Source organism: Varroa jacobsoni, unplaced genomic scaffold, assembly GCF_002532875.2.
Source record: "Varroa jacobsoni isolate VJ856 unplaced genomic scaffold, vjacob_1.0 scaffold_521, whole genome shotgun sequence".
NCBI lineage: Eukaryota > Metazoa > Arthropoda > Arachnida > Mesostigmata > Varroidae > Varroa > Varroa jacobsoni.
In genome coordinates this window covers 100,555-120,805 of record NW_019213423.1, presented here as the reverse complement: position 1 = coordinate 120,805, position 20,251 = coordinate 100,555, and the positions used below count along the sequence as shown (strand labels likewise).

Below are 20,251 nucleotides of genomic sequence, written 5' to 3'. Positions count from 1 at the left end.
CCAATTTTTCTGGCGAAGATTATTGACTTGCTTTAGATATAGTCTACACGTCTAGTCGTTTGGTCGTATTTTGATACACGCGCAAGTGCACATGTCACGTACGGAGACGATCAATCAATAACATCACAACACCGTATCGTGGCTTCGATATTTACTACGCCACTGCGGCGTACTAGGAAACAGTCTACGAACAATTTCTAATGAAAAGCAGTTCCGCCACGCTTTACAATGTTTGCGTTCAACATATATATATATATATATATATATAACAAAAATATTGAACGACGCTATATATGTAGCGCCATCGTCGCAAGGAATGCTCGCCCGATCAAGAGCGATAAAAAGGCGGGCAGTGATCGTCCCTGAGCAGTCGCTCCGTTTACCACTTTGCGCGCAACGGCCGCTGCTGCTATTACGTTACCGCAGAGATTGTAGATTCTTGTTGTGTCACCATGTATGATGAACCGGCCCGCACCGCGTTTCCACAACACGAAGTAATCGTTTTGATGCCACTTTTCCCTATTGGCCCCGCTATTCCACGGATCACCAACCCATTCTATTAGAGCCATTCACAATAGCGGCGACTGCGACTCTCACCTCTCTGTCTAGCAGTCTCTCTAAGTGTCCTATTTTTCGTCTGTTAAGGATCTCGTTAAGAAGACGCTTTGTAAAACGGCCAAGTGTCTTTGAGCTAATCGTATCGCTCGGACAAATACTGCCATTGCATTAAGATAGTTCCCAATGTATCAATTAGCAGCAACGTTGGTCCCCAATCCCTTGACTGTTTGGCGTGACACGTATTACTCTGAGCGTGACAGAGTATAGCAAGAAGTGCTGGCGCTAATTCCACATCGACTACATGATGTGACAGTTCAGGCAAGCTACTGGTAGATTTGTGCAGTCCATGCACGTTCGCTTGGGTTCGTGTGAGCGTTACAAAAAATTGCCCTTGGTCGCGTGGTCATCCACCAACGACAAGAGTAGCAGACGACTACGACGGCTGGAGACCGTGAACGTAAGAACATATTCTAACGTGAATTGTTTAGGCAGAGAGGCGTTCCTCATCTAGCAAACTCATGAGTTCTCAACCTGTGTGTTTATCGTTTAGGAACGTTACTGTTTCTTCGAATTTAATAAACGATATTGCCGTATCTGATTGCTTTTTGTCTTAATTTGACGTATACATTCTAATCATTACGATAAGTATGTATAAGATTTCTATGTATGTTTAATAAAACCCACAACAACCCGGGTTGTTTGGGTTGTAATCAATAGCTCTGCTCTATTCGAGTGTCCATTTGCGTTTGCATTCAATTAATCAGTAAACGTTCATCTTTCGACCAAGAAGTTGAATGTAAGTGTTGACAATTCTATTCGTTTCTTCTAATTTTATATGTAAGCTCTTCGTTTTTGTTCCGTGGTTTCAGTCAGCCAAAAAAAGGCACAACTAAATAGACAACTGTCAAGCCACTCCTTTCAAACATAACCGGCCTCTTAGATATTGTACCTATCCTCACAAAGACGTTAATATACTTCTTAGACATGAGATATGTTGACTCATTTGTAAAGCTGATGTCACCGTCTCTGTTTGAAAGAAACCGCTACCTAAAGAAACCTCTCGTTTTGGCTAATAATATGAGTCCAGCGTATGTTTGCTGGACCGCCTGAAGAATAGGCTTACGTTTTGAGCCTGGAAAAAAGCTTTGGAATTAATCTGCCATTTGAACGCGCTTATTTATGTGCACGACGTGGCGTTGGCGAGACTCGATATATCCTGTACGCTTCCTCCTATCGAACCGCCCACATCATTTGGGTCTCATCTACACTGCCCAGGATGTATCTTGATGTACACTTTTTCGATTCCTATTTACAAAATTGAATTTCCTCATCGGACGGGTGCTACGAATGGACCAGTAGCTCTACACTGGCAAATTAAAGGATAGCTGCTTACAATATATTTACATTTCTATCTTAATACTAGTTGAAGCAAAATATATCCGCTCGATTTCATGTTTACATTCGCAAAAATCGAAAAGAGCTAAATCAGAGCCCATTAGTCAGTGGCATCCCAAAACAAGGCAATGACCTTGGCGAAGTTAAAACGTTGATAGTTCTAATGAATTGTTTGGTAATCCTAGGACGAGCAAATTTTTCCCAGAGTCAAGCTCCGGCAAATGCCTGGCTCCATTAGCATACTGTTAATGGCCGTATAAGCATCCAGGAGGGCCCCCTTCCGGTTGGAAGTCGATGCGGTCCTTTGTTCGCATCCTTGTCAATAAAGCACATTGTTCTTCTCTGCTTCGCCAACAACCCAGTCAGTGGTCGATATTCTATACAAGTGTTTTTAGCATTAACACCATCTTTACTGTCCAAACGCCATCAAGGTCCTCTATTATTTATTTCTATATATGTATATATTCATATGGCATGTTGGGACATCAAAGGATTTAAGTATTACCTGGTGGTTCTGTTTTGTTTTCAATTGGATGAAGTAAATACGTGTTTATCACAAGACATGTGGATGTAGCTGGTTTGAGAAGTCACAATAGAGATAACAGTAGCGCCTCTCCGTTGACATATAGTAGAATATATGAGCTATCTGTTAACCAATGAAAGAACGGGTCTCAATAAGGACGACTGCTTACTATATTTAATTGCCTGCATTAAACTCATCTATATTAGCTTTCAGTGATCTGACGAATTCATTCAAAATGAACTCCCGTCAGTAGGCTCTGAAGTCCTCGGGGCGGCCACAAAGTTCGAACAACTGGTTCGTTCAAATTCGTCTGCTTCAAATGCGTTTGACAGATAAACGCACGAACGGAAAAAAGTCTAATCTCAAGGGTTATAAAGCTTAAATAATAACAGTTATACGTAATCCGTCGATTGCTACACTCTCACCCCATAGCAATGGGCTTTTGCAAGTTCAAGCCATCCCCAGTAAATCCGTTAACGCTTAATCCGAGTTCTCTCGACCTAGGAAGGTTCACCGTGCTTTTCATCCCTACAAAAGATCAGTGATGCACTGTCGTAGCCGCAAACACTTGGCCAGTAACTGGACGACAATGTGTATCAACGAACGATAGCAATAATAAGAACTAATTTGTCTATTAAGGAAAGAGAACTATAAAATCGACTAAATCTATTAATATGCCCGTTTTTCTATATACGCTGGGAAGATTGTTATGCGAAGACCGAAGCATTGCCATTGAAACTGTGCTCAAGGGGAGAAATACTGGCACCCATGTTAAGATACAACGAGTGTATGTGAACACTGAATGTCTGGGTGTCGAAAGACAGGATCAAAACGCGGATAATAAACAACTGTAGACAAACAAGTTGTAGGACAATAAGGGCTATATAATTACGGCCTAAGTTCTACTTGAAGTTCAAAACGGTGTTCGTCACTTGTTTCAACTTACCTATTTTGTTTCATCTGATGTTATTCATTCAAATCGGGCTGTTTTAAATATATTGAATTCGGAAGCGTTGAGCGTTCGAGGTGTTCATACTTATTCTTGGAATCTTAATCTCTTAGTCTTGCAACATAATCAACCCGCAAAACTATATGCTGAAGTTTATAAACTCAAGCCTATGATTTAACTATTTTTGGGTTTAGTTGTCAATTATCGCGCTGTTTAAGACCGCAACTGATTTACATTAACATGATTGTTATACATCTAATTTTTCCGAATAGCGATAGATAATTTATTATAAATATGAATATTTGATATATTAATTTTCCATAGCAACCAGACCGGAGATAATAATGGCTTCTTATTTTGAGATGAACCCTCTAGTCGAACACTTGGAGTACATAGGAATTTATAACATTTTGCGATCTCATTCCAACAATGGAAACGTCCCATACTGGGAAACCAAAGCTACGCCTCTAGTAGATACCAGCCAGACAAACATGTGACAGTGTATATATGTAACTACCGTACCATTATGTAAAGATTATTTCCAAAAAAATGTGTCTTTAAAAAAGATCCTCCTTCCTCCTGATTTAAAAAATATGTAAGATCCATCTAATAATATTTGCCTAAGTAGTAAGCCTAAGTACAACGATTGGATTAGCTTGCGTAAGATAATTTGATATACTGAGCATATAATAGGACCAATAATTTAATAAATGAGGCCAATTTATGAAAAATTGTTTTATAGAAATTAACTAATCAATAGTTAAGTAACGTGCTTCATGTGTTAACAGCGATAGCCCGTGATGATTTTTAATACCTAATAACCAGCCGTATTAGACGGTACTATATTCAAACATATTTATATATTGTAAAATTTAAGACAACTTCTTCGTTTGTTTGAGCTAGTATACAAGGATGTTTTTTTTAAATCAGACGCAGGTCGTTTCTTCACATTCTTACTGAATCCTTAATGACAACTAGAAAAACAACGGCAGCCAAGGATTTCTTCTCATAATGGTTTGCTGAATGACAATGAAGCAAAGCCCTTTACCATGAGATGGTTTGACATCTTGAATGGGAAAAAGAAACCGTGTCCAATAACTCAAACATAAATTAGCTCCCCGTTTATTCAAGATTGAAGCGGGGAAACTAGAATAGAATTGGCGACACATTTGATAAATCCAGCAGCGACTGTCTATGACGAGTTATATATAGAAAAAATACGCAGGCAAATGCCACATGTTATCGCACGTTATATACAATCTGTAGTCGCCGTATGTAGTAATCCCTATTATTTCACTATCATCGTATATATACATATACGATCTTACATATATATATATATATATGTGTGAGACCAGGCTTAACTAAGTTGGTAGATTGGTCACGCGTGGAGAATCGTAGGTTTGGTATCTAGGCCGGCAACAGGCATATAGAATTCCCGTAACAAATCAGGCAGTTTCTATGCTCAAACATGCCCTAATTACTAAGACTTTTGCCATTAACAAGAAGTTGCATTTGCAACGTGTTGTTACTGACTATCTGGTCTTAACCAGGCTAGTATGACGCAGTCTTAGCAATAGATTTCATAGTTGAAAAGAAGGAACATGTACATCATTTCTGCAGGTCTGTATGACATTCTTTTAATTTTCGTACGCGTTTTTCAATTGCTAGGTATAGCTACGTGAAAGCTAATAACGGTGTTCTTTCTCGCTCTAACCGGACTCGACTGAGACATTTGTTTAGATTAGCCCTCACACGCAATTATCATTCGTTTCGCTTTGCGTTTTACTTCAGATGATCGGCGATGCGGAGGCAGCAGCGCGGAGCTGAAGGCGGGGGCATTGCGGCCCGGTGGATCACTGGGTTGCGTAGAGTCGTGCGCCAGTCGGACATGTCGGCAGCCAAGGGCCCATTTCGCCTGTTCGGCCTACCGGGCCTGCGAGATTTGCGGACCCTCATGCTGATCAATTGGGGTCGCTCGCACCGAACGCGATCGGCACACCACGCCACAGTGACAACACTTCTTCAAGCCGCTGTGTTCTTTCAAGTGGCGCTGCTTTTTGGCGTTCTTGTCGGGCAGGCCGACGCGCGCGCCGCGCCCTCTCTCACGCATCATCATCGACATCGTACGACGGGCGGAATGCCGGCACACGGAGATCCACTTTTTGTACACACGACCAAGGGCCCTATTAGGGGAGTGACCCTACAGGCTGCGAATGGAAAGCTTGTCGATGCCTTCCTAGGTGAGAATAACCTATTTAAGCAGCTCTTGACCGTTACTGAGCAACAAGAGCTCACCTCACCCCGCCAATGCAATCTATATTCATCCGCCTAAAATTTCATATATGTAGAGTACCATCTTATCTTAAAGGTATTTTTAACTACTCAGAGGTAAACGGGCAGAGTTGTTTCATCAATAGGTTAACCTAATAAAAATATGACAGTAATAATCATGAGAATTATCATTATTCTGGTCATATAGCAGTGTTAGCAAAAATGTGAAGGACACTTGGTGCATTTTAATTATATGTTAAGTCAATCGCAAAGTAACGGCCGTTTCTTATGTTGTTTTTGTTTCGTTCATTCGTCGTAAAATTACATTTACTGACAACTGAATAATATATAGCGTTGGAAATCTCTCTTTCTGTCATATTATCAAATCATATACAAAAAGTTCGGGTCTTAACAGCTGAACGTTTTCTTTAAGAAATGCGATAATTTCAGTTATTTATAAACTGAAATATATCATAGAGTTGGTGAACGTGGAGAAATATGAACATTTTTTTAAGTGAACCTTTCTATGTTTTTGTCTCGTATTTTGCCTTACATTCAGAAATACATATGTATTGTCAAGTTCTTTTCGACTAAACGGCTTAGTAAAGTAACGCGCCATTAATCGCGTGTATGACTTCTACTGTTTCCTCATTGCATTATTACCACGCCGTGAGCAAGGTTCTATCAATCCAACAACAGATCGGTTTTTAAGATTGTCTTCGACGCCGGTTTTCTCTTTGTTTTTTTGGCGCCGCTTTTCGTCATGTTTACTTTAGGCATTCCATATGCTAAACCGCCGATTGGCAAGCTACGATTTCGGCACCCTGTCCCGATGGATCCTTGGGAGAAGCCGTTGAACTGCAGTGAACGTCCACCAACGTGCGTACAAGTGCTGGACACATATTTCGAGGACTTCGAAGGCTCAACGATGTGGAATGCCAATACCAACATGAGTGAGGACTGTTTGAATATGCTCGTGTGGGTGCCTCGGCCGAGACCGACAAACGCTGCCGTCCTGCTCTGGGTATACGGTGGTGGATTCTACTCGGGTACAGCGACGCTCGATGTCTACGATGGCCGAATACTTGCCAGTGAAGAAAATGTCATCGTGGTGTCGTTCAACTACCGCGTCGGGTCGCTCGGATTCCTCTATCTTGACCATACAGATGCGCCAGGCAACGCCGGCCTCATGGACCAGGTGATGGCGTTACGCTGGGTGCAGGATAACATCCACTTATTCGGCGGCAACCCCAACAATGTGACGATATTTGGAGAAAGTGCCGGAGCCGTCAGTGTTGCGTTCCATCTTTTATCCCCACTGTCTCGTGACCTTTTTTCGCAAGTAAGTAATTCTTTACAGAGGTATTATTTTTATATGTTAGACGAGAACAGGTCAATTTCTGTCTATATGTAATCCAGAAATCAAACCGCACAGCGCAGGGGCAACGTCGGAAACTCGAAGCTGTAGAGATGCCCGTTGAATCCTGTAGAGCACAGTCCCATCGACGCGGTCTTGCACTCGCAGATTTAAACATAAATTATTGTTATAGCGCACACTTCTATAGGATGATATAATCTGCTGAGAGTGAGATGGCAAACAGCTCTACATTTGACCACTGATTGAACTTAATATAAATTAACTGGCGAATAGTTTTTCTTGGTGCATTCAAGCATTAAGTAATCGTGCTACCAACATGCAATGGCAGGGGGTAAATACCATGCTAGCTTCTAATCTCAAATTGTCCATCCAAACTGCAGCACTCTTAATAGTATTATCGAGTCTTTTTATATGCACTTAATCCATTTAACCTGTAAAAAGTGAGATGTCATTTAATTTGGTTTGAACTACATAAATCGCAACAGGCGACAGTCATCCGGAACAGCTATAAAGGCACCAAGCGGTTCGACCGTAGCGAGTTTTCCGATTAGACTCGAATGACGCTAGCAATAAGATGATATTAAGGGTATATTTGCAGCGCTCCAGAGCTCAACAGGGGAACAAACCCTTTACGATACGTTGGGCTTTTCGCTTCGTTCTGTGGGCCAGCAACTGATGTTAATGATTCTAGTAATCGTTGTAGTAATAGTGGAAGTAGCAGCGGCAGTGGCTGCTGATGCCTTCGCGATCTCTCCAAGGACCATTTAATGCTGTTTTACTCTTTATCGTCGTCGTACGATCCAATCCACGATCCGATCGTACGTGCACCTGTTACTCGCTTATATGCAAATTCACTCGTACACTCACAAAAAAGGGCAGATTGCAACGACAGAAGGTCGCGGGTGAACCAAGCAGGGGGCCAAACAGCAGAAGCAGCAGCAGAGGAAAGGACAACTTAATGTTTCCTGTTTGCTTGTTAACCTGTTCCTCTGCGTATCCTGCTGTCACGCTAGCAGTATGATATAAGGGTTGTAGTAACAAGAAGCGGCCCTTAAAAGAACTTGCGAGCTGGGGAAGCTTCAGGGATCGGAAGGATCATTTGTGAAGAAGGGCTATGTTCGATGGATCCGAGAAAGCAAGCAGCTACCGATCCTGCTGCCTGCCTGTCAGTGGCTGGTTTCACTCCCTTTTATTTCACAGTCAGTATCAACTAGCTGTTAGATAAAAGATGCGTCCTGTAACCGGTAGTGTACCACCGCGAATGCTATAGTGCATTCGGGTGGTTGCTTTGACGGGCCCAAGGTCCGTGTTTTGAATCTGAACTGCCTCCTCGGGACATCCCCCTTTATTCCCGCTCAATCGTGCTACACCTCTTTAGAGCACTGGTGAAGGGTAGGCTTATCCGATCTTTAAGGAACCCCGGAGCAACAGAACTCTCAGCACGCACTTCTCCTTCCTGAAGAGCTCTCGAAATGAAGCAGCGCCACTCTGCCACGATGACAGTGATGCTGTTCACTGTTTCTACAACTGTGGCTTTTGCACAGAGTGTCTTGCAGTCGTTATGGTGCGCATTCATTGCTTCCATGATCGACCTTTGCATTGCCCATCTTATATGTCTGCTACGCAGCTGCAGATGCAGCTTCCCGTAGCTTACTTCTAACTCTGTGCTGTGTTTGCTACATTTTTGTGACTTGTGTTTTTTTGTTTTTCTGTACGGTGCGAAGCTTCTCCTAAGCTGTGTAGCTGTTCTGTACATAAATATATATTATATCAGTGCTTATTTACGCCTTAATCGGGTCCTCTTTTATCGGCCTTGTTGTTTTTTCTTTGCGCTGCTTTCAGGCAGTGCTTCAGTCGGGAGGCGCTACCGCCCCGTGGGGTTACCATGACCGCCAAACAGCCATGACCAATGGCTATAAGCTTGCACAGGAGGTCAAATGTCCGTCGGACGATGTGGACGCCACCGTTAAGTGCCTTCGACAGCAAGATCCCGACCTATTGGTGCAATCCGAGATCTTCGCCACGGGAGTCGTAGACTTCTCTTTTATCCCAGTGGTAGACGGAGCGTTCCTTACCGAGCGACCAGAGGACTCGATGAACTCAGGGAATTTTAAAAAGTGCCGAATCCTTCTAGGCTCAAACCGCGATGAGGGGACCTTCTTTATCATCTACTACCTAACGCACCTCTTTAAGCGGGACGAAAACGTCTATCTAACCCGAGAGGACTTTGTCGAGGCCGTGACGGCTCTAAGCCCAATTGCCTCACAAGTGAGTTCTAACTTTTAAAGTTGCTACTAAACAACAAACTTCAACAGGAGTCGTCGTCGTTGACTGTAAGGTCTCTAAGTTATTTTTGTTATACTATTGTGTACACAGCGTATTTAGAAACAAACATCTACCAGTTTCTTATTCCTGCTTGTTCTAATAGGTGCACTTAAGAATGCAATGTTTATTTTTCCTCTATAATAACGTATAATGTATTACTCTTATATTGTAATAGGTCTATGAAAATTATTACAATATGGGCATTCAAAGCAAGCATATTTTGCAGGTGGTGAATGAGGCAATCATATTTGAGTACACAGACTGGCTCAATCCAGATGATCCGATTAAAAACCGAGATGCCGTTGATAAAATTGTTGGCGACTATCATTTTACGTGTCCTGTTGTCGATATGGCCCACTACTACTCATCAGCTGGACTCGATGTTTATATGTACTATTTCGTCCATCGGTCTTCACAGGTATTAAACAGTTACCTTATGATCGGGGTGATTATTGTTTTATGTAACTTTTAAAATTCTTGCGTGATAACCATGGAACTTCGAAGTCATTACCTTGCAACATTGACTTCAGATGATTTCCAGCCAACAAGCGTGTTCCTTAAACTTGATAATTTTCATAATTTTTTGGTGAAATCTACCTCCCACTAGTATAGCAAGCAAGCGTGCTATACTACTGGGGGGTAGTACACACGCATTACACGTAGCATAGACGAATTGGGTCGAGCTATAATAGAGAAGGTTTCTAAAGAAATATAAGAAATACCTCGCAAGGATAGACAACAACTAAGTTTTTTATTTTTTTTAGAAAAGATAGCTTAATGGATTGTATGACTCAACAACGAACTGCTGCAAAAACCTCGATTCCAGATAAGCAGGAGAGGGAAAATTAGTATGCGCCTAATAAATCTGGGTGTACTGAAACGATGAATGGATGTAGAAGCTTTCTTTGCACCGCCACAGTTTCTGGGGTAGTACCGAAGGCCAAGGAAACGAGGAAGGTGGTGGTGGCTGAGGGGTCGAGGGAACGATAGCTAGCTTGGCAGGTTATGTACAAGGGGGTTTGGAATTGTGCATAATACAATAGCCACCAGACATCCGGTGACGGTGTACGTATTGCGGCGAAAAAGGTTCGCTTTGATTCTCACACGGCTCTTTTCTATGTGGTAGTGCTAACCACATGGCCCCATTTCTTCTGGGCCTTTGGCCTGCCGTACTCCCAGCAGTATCGTCCACGCACAGCAACCTCGCCCAAGGTCCCTACGGTGCCGGAAGTTCTGTTTCTCTTTCTGTGTAGCAGCTCTGATGGCTAAAGCAGTCCCCACAGCAACTACAGCATTCGACGTTATCCCAACGGCAGCCGTCGTTGATTTCGCAACTGGAGAAGTTCAACCTGGGCTTCTTGACCGGGTGGCTGAGTGGCTGGCCGTCGAGCCAGCAGTTGACAATCTCGCTGCTGTAGCTGCGGTTCACTAGCTTCATTCGTACAACAAGCATCGCGTGAGCTGCGTGCGACATACCAGCTCAAGCTAATTTGCCCCCTCCACTATTTTTCTCGTTTATTCTCCCGAATCCACATATCCGCGAGAGGCTTTTAGGGATGAAAGCAGTTTCTTCCCAACGTTGCTTCTTTTTTCAATCTCGGTCTACGCTTCTTCATTAGTTACACAGATTGAAAACTAGGTCTGTTTCTCTATGTATGTCTGTATGAACACACGTATTTATGTGTAAACGTGAGTGTATATGGTCAAAATTTCTAAATTGAATTATGATGCGATATTGCCGTCCGTACCGTTGCAGAATAAGTGGCCCGAATGGATGGGAGTAATTCACGCGGACGAGATCGCGTACATCTTTGGCGAACCGCTAAATCAAACCTGGTCATATCGACAGGACGAGCAACAGTTCAGTAAACGGATCATGCGCTACTGGGCCAACTTCGCGCGCATGGGAAACCCCAGTTTAAACCCAGATGGCAATTGGGAAAAAACGTACTGGCCAGCGCACACGGCATTTGGGAAAGAATTCCTCATACTTGACGTTAATTCCACTCAGGTTGGCTACGGTCATCGCGCCAAATACTGCGCCTTCTGGAAGAATTACCTGCCTAACCTTATCGCACTTTCCAGTAAGTCAGTGTACAGGTTGATGTTGAAAAGGATGATTTATATGAACGTGCGCGAAGCAAAGCTCCAATCGTAAACTAGTCATATACGAAATTGAAATGATTTAGTGTACATAGAAAAATTATTATAGAAAAGATGTTTGTACAACATTACGAACTTTGTTGCAAATCAATAATAAGCTCGAGAATTGTATTACAGTCAAATTTATACTCTGTTTTATCTCTGTCTGTGAGCCACTTGTATTTAGTTTAGGCCTGAGCTTGCTTCAAGCAGTAAAACGTCTTAGTTGAAAAAAGCACTGCATAAGAAAGCTTTAAATTCATTCCCTTCAATATGATTTGATTTTTGAAAATACGTATGAGATGGCAAAGCACATAAAAACATAGACAGGAACAATGCGCGGGTGCTTCTGAAGTGCTAGGAACCTAATAGGATAGCAGTTGGGTGGGGGTTTTAAAATCTATTTGCAGGAGAATCATTAACACAGCATGAAAGCTTTTAACAGTGTGAAATTTGGGCAACATAATAGATAGATTTGTAGATAACAAATTTAAATAATAATAAATTTATAACACCTCTATACTTGAGAAAAAAGTAAGCTGCAATAAACGTCTTGCTGAAATTTCAGTTCTGAATCATTTGATAAATATAAAAACTTTTAGCTTATTAGCGCACCAGTAGTACGTTCGTGGGAACGGTTGAAACTGATCCAACATAATATCTTCGTAATTGGTTTTTGTATAATGAAATGTATATTATCGGATTATCGAACTTCCTACTCCTCAAGTGTGCAATTGTGTTTACGCAGGTAAAACATACGATGACGGCAAACTGTGATATATAATAAATTAATAGGAAGACCACATATAACGTTGGCTTGCTCTTAGGCGCTATAAGTGTCTTCCCGGGGCGGTCCATTATGAACTATTACGTATTGGATGATGGTACCGGTAATCTCGCCCCTTCACACAAGCCTTCTAGTAAAGCAGAATTATTTCTAAAATCCCGTATATTCTAGGCTTTAACAAGCACTAACGCATTTTTAAAGACGTTTTTTGTTGCGTGTCAGTATTACTTCCCCAACTATGTAATAAGCGACAAAGATGTTTGGCGAAGAATCCCAGTACACGTTTTGGTTATGGGCTTTCTGGCCCAGCGTTTTTTCCGTAGTCCTCGTTAGTATAGTGGTTAGTATCCCCGCCTGTCACGCGGGAGACCGGGGTTCGATTCCCCGACGGGGAGAGTATTTTCCAACTTTTTTTCACAGTCATTAGTTTACCACATTGCATACTTAGCCAGTTTTATAATGTACAGCGGATGGACAAAACCCAGCTAATCATAGCACCTCGACAGTAATTCATATTTACAGAATCCTATGATTTAATAATTCTGGCGATCACACAAAAACATACATCTGTCATTTGGTGTATTATTGTACAACTTTTATGCACGTCTTTCATTTGCAGACAATAGCAGCAAGACCGATCTGGACTGTGACGGCACGAACGCCTCCACACGCGGTACCACGTCACCCGGCGGACTCCTGCTCGTGCTGCCGCTGCTGACTTTCAGGGTGCTGCTCGCGTAGTCACGTCCTGTCCAGAAACCTCTGCGACTGTTGGTTTTCCCAGTCGTTTGACAGGGCTACCAGCACGGTCATCACAGCATTGCACCCGTACGCAGCATGCCCCTTGACTCCAACGGCACGTCGCGCATACAAGTTGCCTCTGGCGCTCGAAAAATCGACGGAAGGGACGCACCGACAACACTGCTGAGCACTGATAGAGTGAATGCAAACCTTTGAAAAAATGCACTAACTGAACCTTGGTATATACATACATGACCTATAGCGCACCCAACTGCGACGCCAGTATTCCATTGTGGGGCAGAAATATCCCCCATTCCACCTGAAGTCGTCTGATATACACATATATATATATATAACAAGAACTGTTCTAATTTCGACCGGTGCCGCATCTCGGACAATATCTCTTACAAATTCCCAGAACCGTGTTGTTTTTATTTGCATCATTGCCCTGGCGGTTTGCGGAATTATGAGCGAAAACAGCTACCCTTTCTATTACTTATAGTTAGCACCGCTACTACCATAACTAGTACTATACTACTAAGGCTATAAATAACTACCAGTGACTATTATTACCATTGAGGTGAAGCTGTGCCGCCCATGGCGCCTCCCCAACGTAACCTTCGTGTTTATGAAGTACAAAACAACTTAGCTGAAGTTGTTCTAATTGCAACAAACAGCAAGACAATCATTTTCAGTGAATGGTTTTGAACATCATAGAATAAGATGACGGGAAGAACTATTAACGCGATGAACATACACCATACGCTAACAAAATCTGATGATAACTAAAGAACACGGTCGATGTTGACAAACGACAGTGTCGATAACTATATACGGCTATGACAACCCTCTAATAATGATGATAATACGAAGCACCTGTACGGAAGAACGAAGAAAGCTACAAAAATACAATAGTGAATTCAAAAACAGGCAAATAGAAATTAGGGCGCGATAATAATGTTAAGAAGTTGCGAGAAACGATAACTCAATAGTACTTATCGAAACAATGCCTATCATGATACGAGAGAGACAGCATTATTTATTATGACAGATATGATCACGGTGATCAAAGCGTAATGTTATATCACAACTGACCTTAGTTGTGGACATCAGTGATAACTAGGTAGAAGATACTCGGGTCAGACGAGAATGGATCGATTTTAAACTCATACTGATTATGGAAAGGCCTTGCCTATTTGGCCTAAGCTAACGTGGCTTCTGGTACGGCGGTGGCAGCTATTGCCACCACGGGAATACACAGGCACACGCAAGAAAATCATCGACTCGCTCTAGTCGCATGCGATAACCAGTTGTTAGGCGCACGGGGAAAGCATCAACGAGTGTGCTTAACTTACCCATTGCAACTATCAATAGGCAATATCCTACGTCAGTGTATGAAGTGCATAAAACGTCGCCTAATAAGTGAGGGTGAAAAATATGATGAAGATTCAGTTCAGTGTCCGCTAAGTAAAAAGGCCGGTTGGAGCTGTGTACATAGCGACCGATGCAAGTTCGCCAAACATGGCTTCCTCATGCGGTCTACACCAGGCACGCATCCATAACATGTTACAACTCTGTTGTTTGGTTCGCCCGCCCGGATCGCGTGCGAAAGCTCAGCCGATTGAAAGTAAAATGCTGCCAGCAGTAATGCAAGTTGTAGGTGATTATAGTATCTGAAGCCTAGGACATAAGTATATCTCTGGATCAGATAGCAAACTTCGTTAACTCTGTTCGTATCGTATGTAAAGCTTATATATAAATATATACATAATAATAAATATTATTATATATATTCTCTATGAGAGTCGCCGCAGGTATCCCTAAAATCGCTGCCGTAAGCTGTTGTCTCTATGACGCATTGTTTTTTCTCCCATTTGCTTCACTTTTCCTATAGCCTAAAACGTAATTCTCACGTACCGCACGGTTAGGCCTTAAGAGTTGTACGATGCACTCAAGATAAAGATTAGAGCGTTTTATTCGCAAAATCAAAGGATCACTGCTCATCAAAGCTGGCCAGCTATGAGCCCGCCATATAACTCTGGCACTTACTCGTCAGAAACAACCATTGTCAGCCGCTTCGACTTTTCCCAAACGTTTTGCTATTATCTGTAAATGGCCAAGTTCACTCTCCTATGGGGTTCCTAACTTGTTTGGTCGCCTCGTTCCAGTTACCAGATACAATTCGTCCTGATAGCGGTTTATTATTTGACAAGCTTATTCGTACCACCGTCAGAACCCCTTCCATATTCTCCAGTGGGCATACTGGAAGCCTGCTTTCCCAATGCTTATCGGAATCGTCCTCACCGCACCCAGCAGAATCGCTTGCTACCGCGTCCGCCTGAGGGGCACCGAGCGCTATCCGACATGTTTCCAGCTGAACAAACAATAGCAGACGCTCGGCGCGTACAAAACGGCGGCCGACCATGCAGAAGTCACAGTGGTACCTCGTTTTTAACTGATTATTAGTTAGATGAATAATACGAACTACTAATAATTATAACAATAATAGTATCACTATTAATAATGATAGCACTATTTAATATATCGTTAGAAAATGGGTCTGCAGAGAAAAGAAAAGCTGTGAGAACTAATAGAGAGAGAGAGAGAGAGAGAGAGAGAGAGAGAGAAACGGCGTTAATTATAATTAAGGGATGACACGAAAGGTGAATAACATGAACATTACTATTGTTATCATTAAAATATATCACACAGATGTAAATGCTATAGCAATGAATCGCTGATGGTAATGACGGTATAGTTAGTAATAGATTTGTGGTAATAACATGTACAACAATACTTAATCGTCACGGCCCAGCTCAAGGCCAATAGTCGGTAGCATCATTATGCAGTGCGCGATTACTCAGCTCGAAAAAAACACGCAGATTCGCACGAAGTAAAGGAAGTTCAGATAGCCAGCCAGCCAGCCAAACGCGTGGAAAGAAAGACGAGCTACATATAGTAATATCATACAGAAATTGGCGTTTAGCGCTAATGGGTGAGCTGCCCCCAGGAATCTCGGCTATGATCCAGTAGTCAGCAGCGTTCCAGGTTGACGCTCATTCCCATCTGATACATGTAACGCTACTCTGGACTTCGTTCCAGTTGCACCACCCACTGCAGTTAATACTCCTTGTAAAGCGGCGCATGTCATACGCACGCAACATAGGACAACCCACCAGCGGATATATCCAGGTCAGGCCTAACTGTTCTACATTGTTGCTTGGAGAGGAACGGCCAGCATACAGATACGCAGGTAAAATGGTGGCCTTCGTCACAATCCCACAACGACAGTAGCGACGCCTAGGAACCCGCACGCAGGTAATGCAAATAAGAGCTTCGTTTGTGAATTTTGTAGACGAACCGGAGTTTAACACTACCGGAAATAGCAGAATTCCTTTACTCAGTTGTTCACTAGAAGGCCATACGTTACAAGCTCGCACTTGAATAAAGCACACATAATGCAAACCTAACAACACACAAAGCTCTTTTTTGCAAATGGTTCGTTACCTCACCTTGTATAACATAACAATATCGAACTGACTGATTGTCTGAGAACGGCTGAACTGGCGTTCGGACACACCGATGTTAAGCGTAGTCGATTTGTATGTAGAAAAACACGCATAATTTTTACGTCTAATAACGAAAAACGATTATATCGTAACGAGCGCTTAGATAAGGATGGAACGGAGCTGATCGAAGTCTCTTACCATCGGTTATTGCCAATAACGAATGATACAATACGATCATAAATCTAATAACAATAACTAAATGAAAATAACATTCGAACTAATAAATAAATTAATAAACCATTTAAAAATGAAAATATTACTATTTACAATTATAGTGTTATCGAATTGAGATGTCGTCATACCATGGAACATTACTCAGAGACGTTTGATTCCGAGTGATTTATACGATTTTTCGTATTTAGTGAGATAACAAACGCAAAAAAAAATCTGCATAAATGTTGTCACAATGAGAAGCGGGCACGTTGATGCGCTACTAATTCCAGTTGTACCAATTACAATTTATTATTACAAAATATACACCAACGTTACCTTAAAACCACGTATATACAATTCAGTGCTAAATGAACAATACGGCATTTCGGGGTGGGGGCAGCCGGCAGTGGGATATAGAACGCATACACAGAACACAAAATATCGAACCATCATCGTTTATAACATGATGTTTTTTTCCTCCTCTTTTCCCGTGTTCAGCACAGTTTTTTTATCGTGAAATAATCAGGTCTGATCTAAAATTTTGCTTGATTTGCAAGTAGTTCGCTAATTTTTAAATAAATTCGTTGTCTATTTTTGCTACAATACATAAAGCTCTTTTCAGTAAAAAAAAAAAAAAAAAAAATGACAAGATAACTTTGAGTTTTGGCATGTTCATTCTTTCTTCTATGCAACACTTTCTGTTCTACATTTTTTCTTTACATATATTTCATTATGCAGCTATCTCATTGTTCGATGTACGCGAATTCATCTACTAGATATCGTGTCGTCCGTGCCCTTCCGAAGTCGAACTAGTCACACTACACGCACGTAAACGCACTGATCTTTTCAGCGAGCCACCTCAGGGAGTTAGCGCTCCTCGGGCACGCCCTTGAGTCATAAACTGCAAGTTACGTGTACTATAAATAGGTTTACCTATTACGGTTCTAGTAAGACTTCCGTACTCCCTACCTAACCAGTTCCCAGAAAGCTGTTACCAGTCAAACAGCCATCGACGCGCGTACTTGTTTTCACAAAGGGGTAATATCCTGATCCCTTGGCCGGACAACCACTAAACTACACACATCCTGCAGTTCTCCAAAGCGTTATTTTAAATGTAACTTACTTTTACTCATCCTGCTACATTCTTACAAAGTAACACACCTTACATCAAGCTTGTTTACGTACAACGGTGAAGCACGTTTATAGGATTCCTACTGTGTGCACCCCCACCCCGTTGGAGGCTCTCTGGAACTGATCAACGCTGTATACCAAGTTTATCGAAAAAATCTAAACAGCATTTACGCAACCAACACAAATGCCAACTGACTAGTGAGAATGGGTTTGTAACAACATTTTTACTCTCGTGACGAGAACTCGCAAACTATATAAGAAAACACACAAACGACTGTTCTAAGATTAAGAGAACGATTCATATTAATACGAAGAAAAAATACACTAACAATAATACTAGCTAAGCCGATAAATTGCAAATAGTTTTTTGCAGACTTGCTTGGCAAAAATCCTGTTTCTTCTGCCGCCTCCTTTGCAAAATTTTACCAATTTTCAGCTAAAAAATACCAACCTGTGGTTATATTGTAACTATGAACTTTTAATATTGTTACCAATGGCTATATATATATATATATATATGATAATGGGAAACACATACGATACACTGCTTCTATACAAACATACGTAGGAAATGCAAACAAAGACTTTTAACACATCCAGAAAATATAGATAGATGAAATATTATAGATTATAGTCGACCCTATGGCAAAATGGAAAAAACTAGTAGTACTGGTGTTACGGCTATCATAATAATAAACGCTAAATATCAAGCATATGTCTACAAACACAAAGAAGACAGTGAGATTTGTTAGCAACTGTATTCTACTGTAATTAAGGAGCAGATAATAACGAAATGCCGGTGATAGGTCATAATCACAGTATTGGTAAACTGATGGGCAGACAACCATCGTACACACAATCCACGAACGTTTTTAAAGACGCAATGTTACAAAAGCCACAGGGCCTACGACCATCCGAAGCGAGATCGAGATGTAATCGAAGTATCATTGTAAATGATAAATAAGCAGCCCATATTTAGCGGACAACAAACGATGAGGGCAGATTTGGTGCAATAGGCTAAAACGCTGTTTTAACAACGATTTTACTTACGACGGAAGGCTACCGGGCCATACTGTAAAATACGAGCCGCGTTAAAGTAAATTACGGCCAACACTAGCACTTCGATATGACCATCATATGCATTACATACATGCTTGCGGTAACTAACAATGTTACCTAACCTTAATAACAATTACGTTAATAACAATGGTGAAAAAGAATATGACACAATATATCCCAAGTTAATTTTACTAAAAAAAAATAAAAACACGATAGAAATTACTGATGAGTACTATTATGACGGTATCATTATCATCACAGCCAATTCAAATCCACTTGAAACTATTAATCTTCTTTGTATAGACAGAACTCAGACGAGTGTTAGACTAATGTTAAAATAATACTGAAGGTAAGAGGCAGCGCCTAGGGGGTAGATACCCCTGGCAACTAGCCCTATTTATCCTATAAACGGCAGCAACCGATATAAAAATAGTTTTGTTATTCTTATGATCCATTGAAAAATTAATGTAAATCTTAGCAGATTAATAACAAGATTAAACAAACAGTCACAGAAGGCACTAAGAACTAGTATACAGGTGTACTCAAATTAACAATAACAGCAACAAACAAACCAAAAAAGTAAGCACACAAGGGATGCTGTAATAATCAAGAGTTGTAAGCCAATTTATACTGTGGTGAATGATGAGATCTTAGCCGAGTTGCAAAGTTTTGATCACCGCGAGTATGGCAGAGGGTAGCGGTTACTATAAACTTGATATCGCACGACACGACCAATAGGACGCAGGAAAACACCTTCGTCCGAAAAAGGTCCGTGAAAAATCATTGCTTACCTCACACAGGCGGCATTATTAGACACACCGGTCATGACCAAAAAGCAGGAGACACATCAAGAACGTGCATAGTAACATTATATCGATGATTACCTACGACGATGAACGTCTTTATTGCCTACATAAGACACTTTACAAAAATTCATTGGTAGCATTCTTAAATGCAAAGACCGCATGAAAAACACGCAAGATAGGCTGACAATAACAAAACCGTATTGATAAATAAACAGTGACAGATCGACTTACGCATATATATATATAAAACAAATACCTAAGTGAGAGAAAAGAGAAACAATTGCGAAAGAGCGAGAGAGAGCGAAAAAGAGTTACAAGTTGCGCAGCAAATGATAATAATGATATATATATATATATATATATATATATATGAATATAAACCGAAGGAAAGACGGCCATCGAGCCGAACTATGACAGACGCTGGGGATATCAGTATCGAGAATTAGATGGATAAAATGCAT

General features: G+C 41.4%; 1 protein-coding gene and 1 non-coding gene across 2 annotated transcripts; both read left to right on the top strand.

The window, feature by feature from the left end:
- Positions 1–317: 317 nt before the first annotated feature.
- On the top strand, positions 318–19,207 carry LOC111261126 (acetylcholinesterase). Its single transcript, XM_022834378.1, has 7 exons — positions 318–1,354; positions 5,220–5,668; positions 6,476–7,041; positions 8,920–9,345; positions 9,629–9,820; positions 11,159–11,486; positions 12,951–19,207. Exons 2-7 carry the CDS (start codon positions 5,230–5,232, stop codon positions 13,070–13,072), a joined length of 2,073 nt encoding a protein of 690 aa, XP_022690113.1. The 5' UTR covers positions 318–1,354; positions 5,220–5,229; the 3' UTR covers positions 13,073–19,207.
- On the top strand, positions 12,655–12,726 carry TRNAD-GUC (transfer RNA aspartic acid (anticodon GUC)). The gene has a single exon. It is a non-coding gene; the product is annotated as a tRNA-Asp (tRNA).
- Positions 19,208–20,251: the final 1,044 nt, after the last annotated feature.

Coding starts and splice junctions, on each gene's coding strand:
- LOC111261126 (XM_022834378.1), top strand. CDS start 5,230: ATGCGGAGGCAGCAGCGCGGAGCTGAAGGCGGGGGCATTGCGGCCCGG. Junction 7,042..8,919: donor CTCGTGACCTTTTTTCGCAA/GTAAGTAATTCT, acceptor CGCTGCTTTCAG/GCAGTGCTTCAGTCGGGAGG. Junction 9,821..11,158: donor TCGTCCATCGGTCTTCACAG/GTATTAAACAGT, acceptor GTACCGTTGCAG/AATAAGTGGCCCGAATGGAT.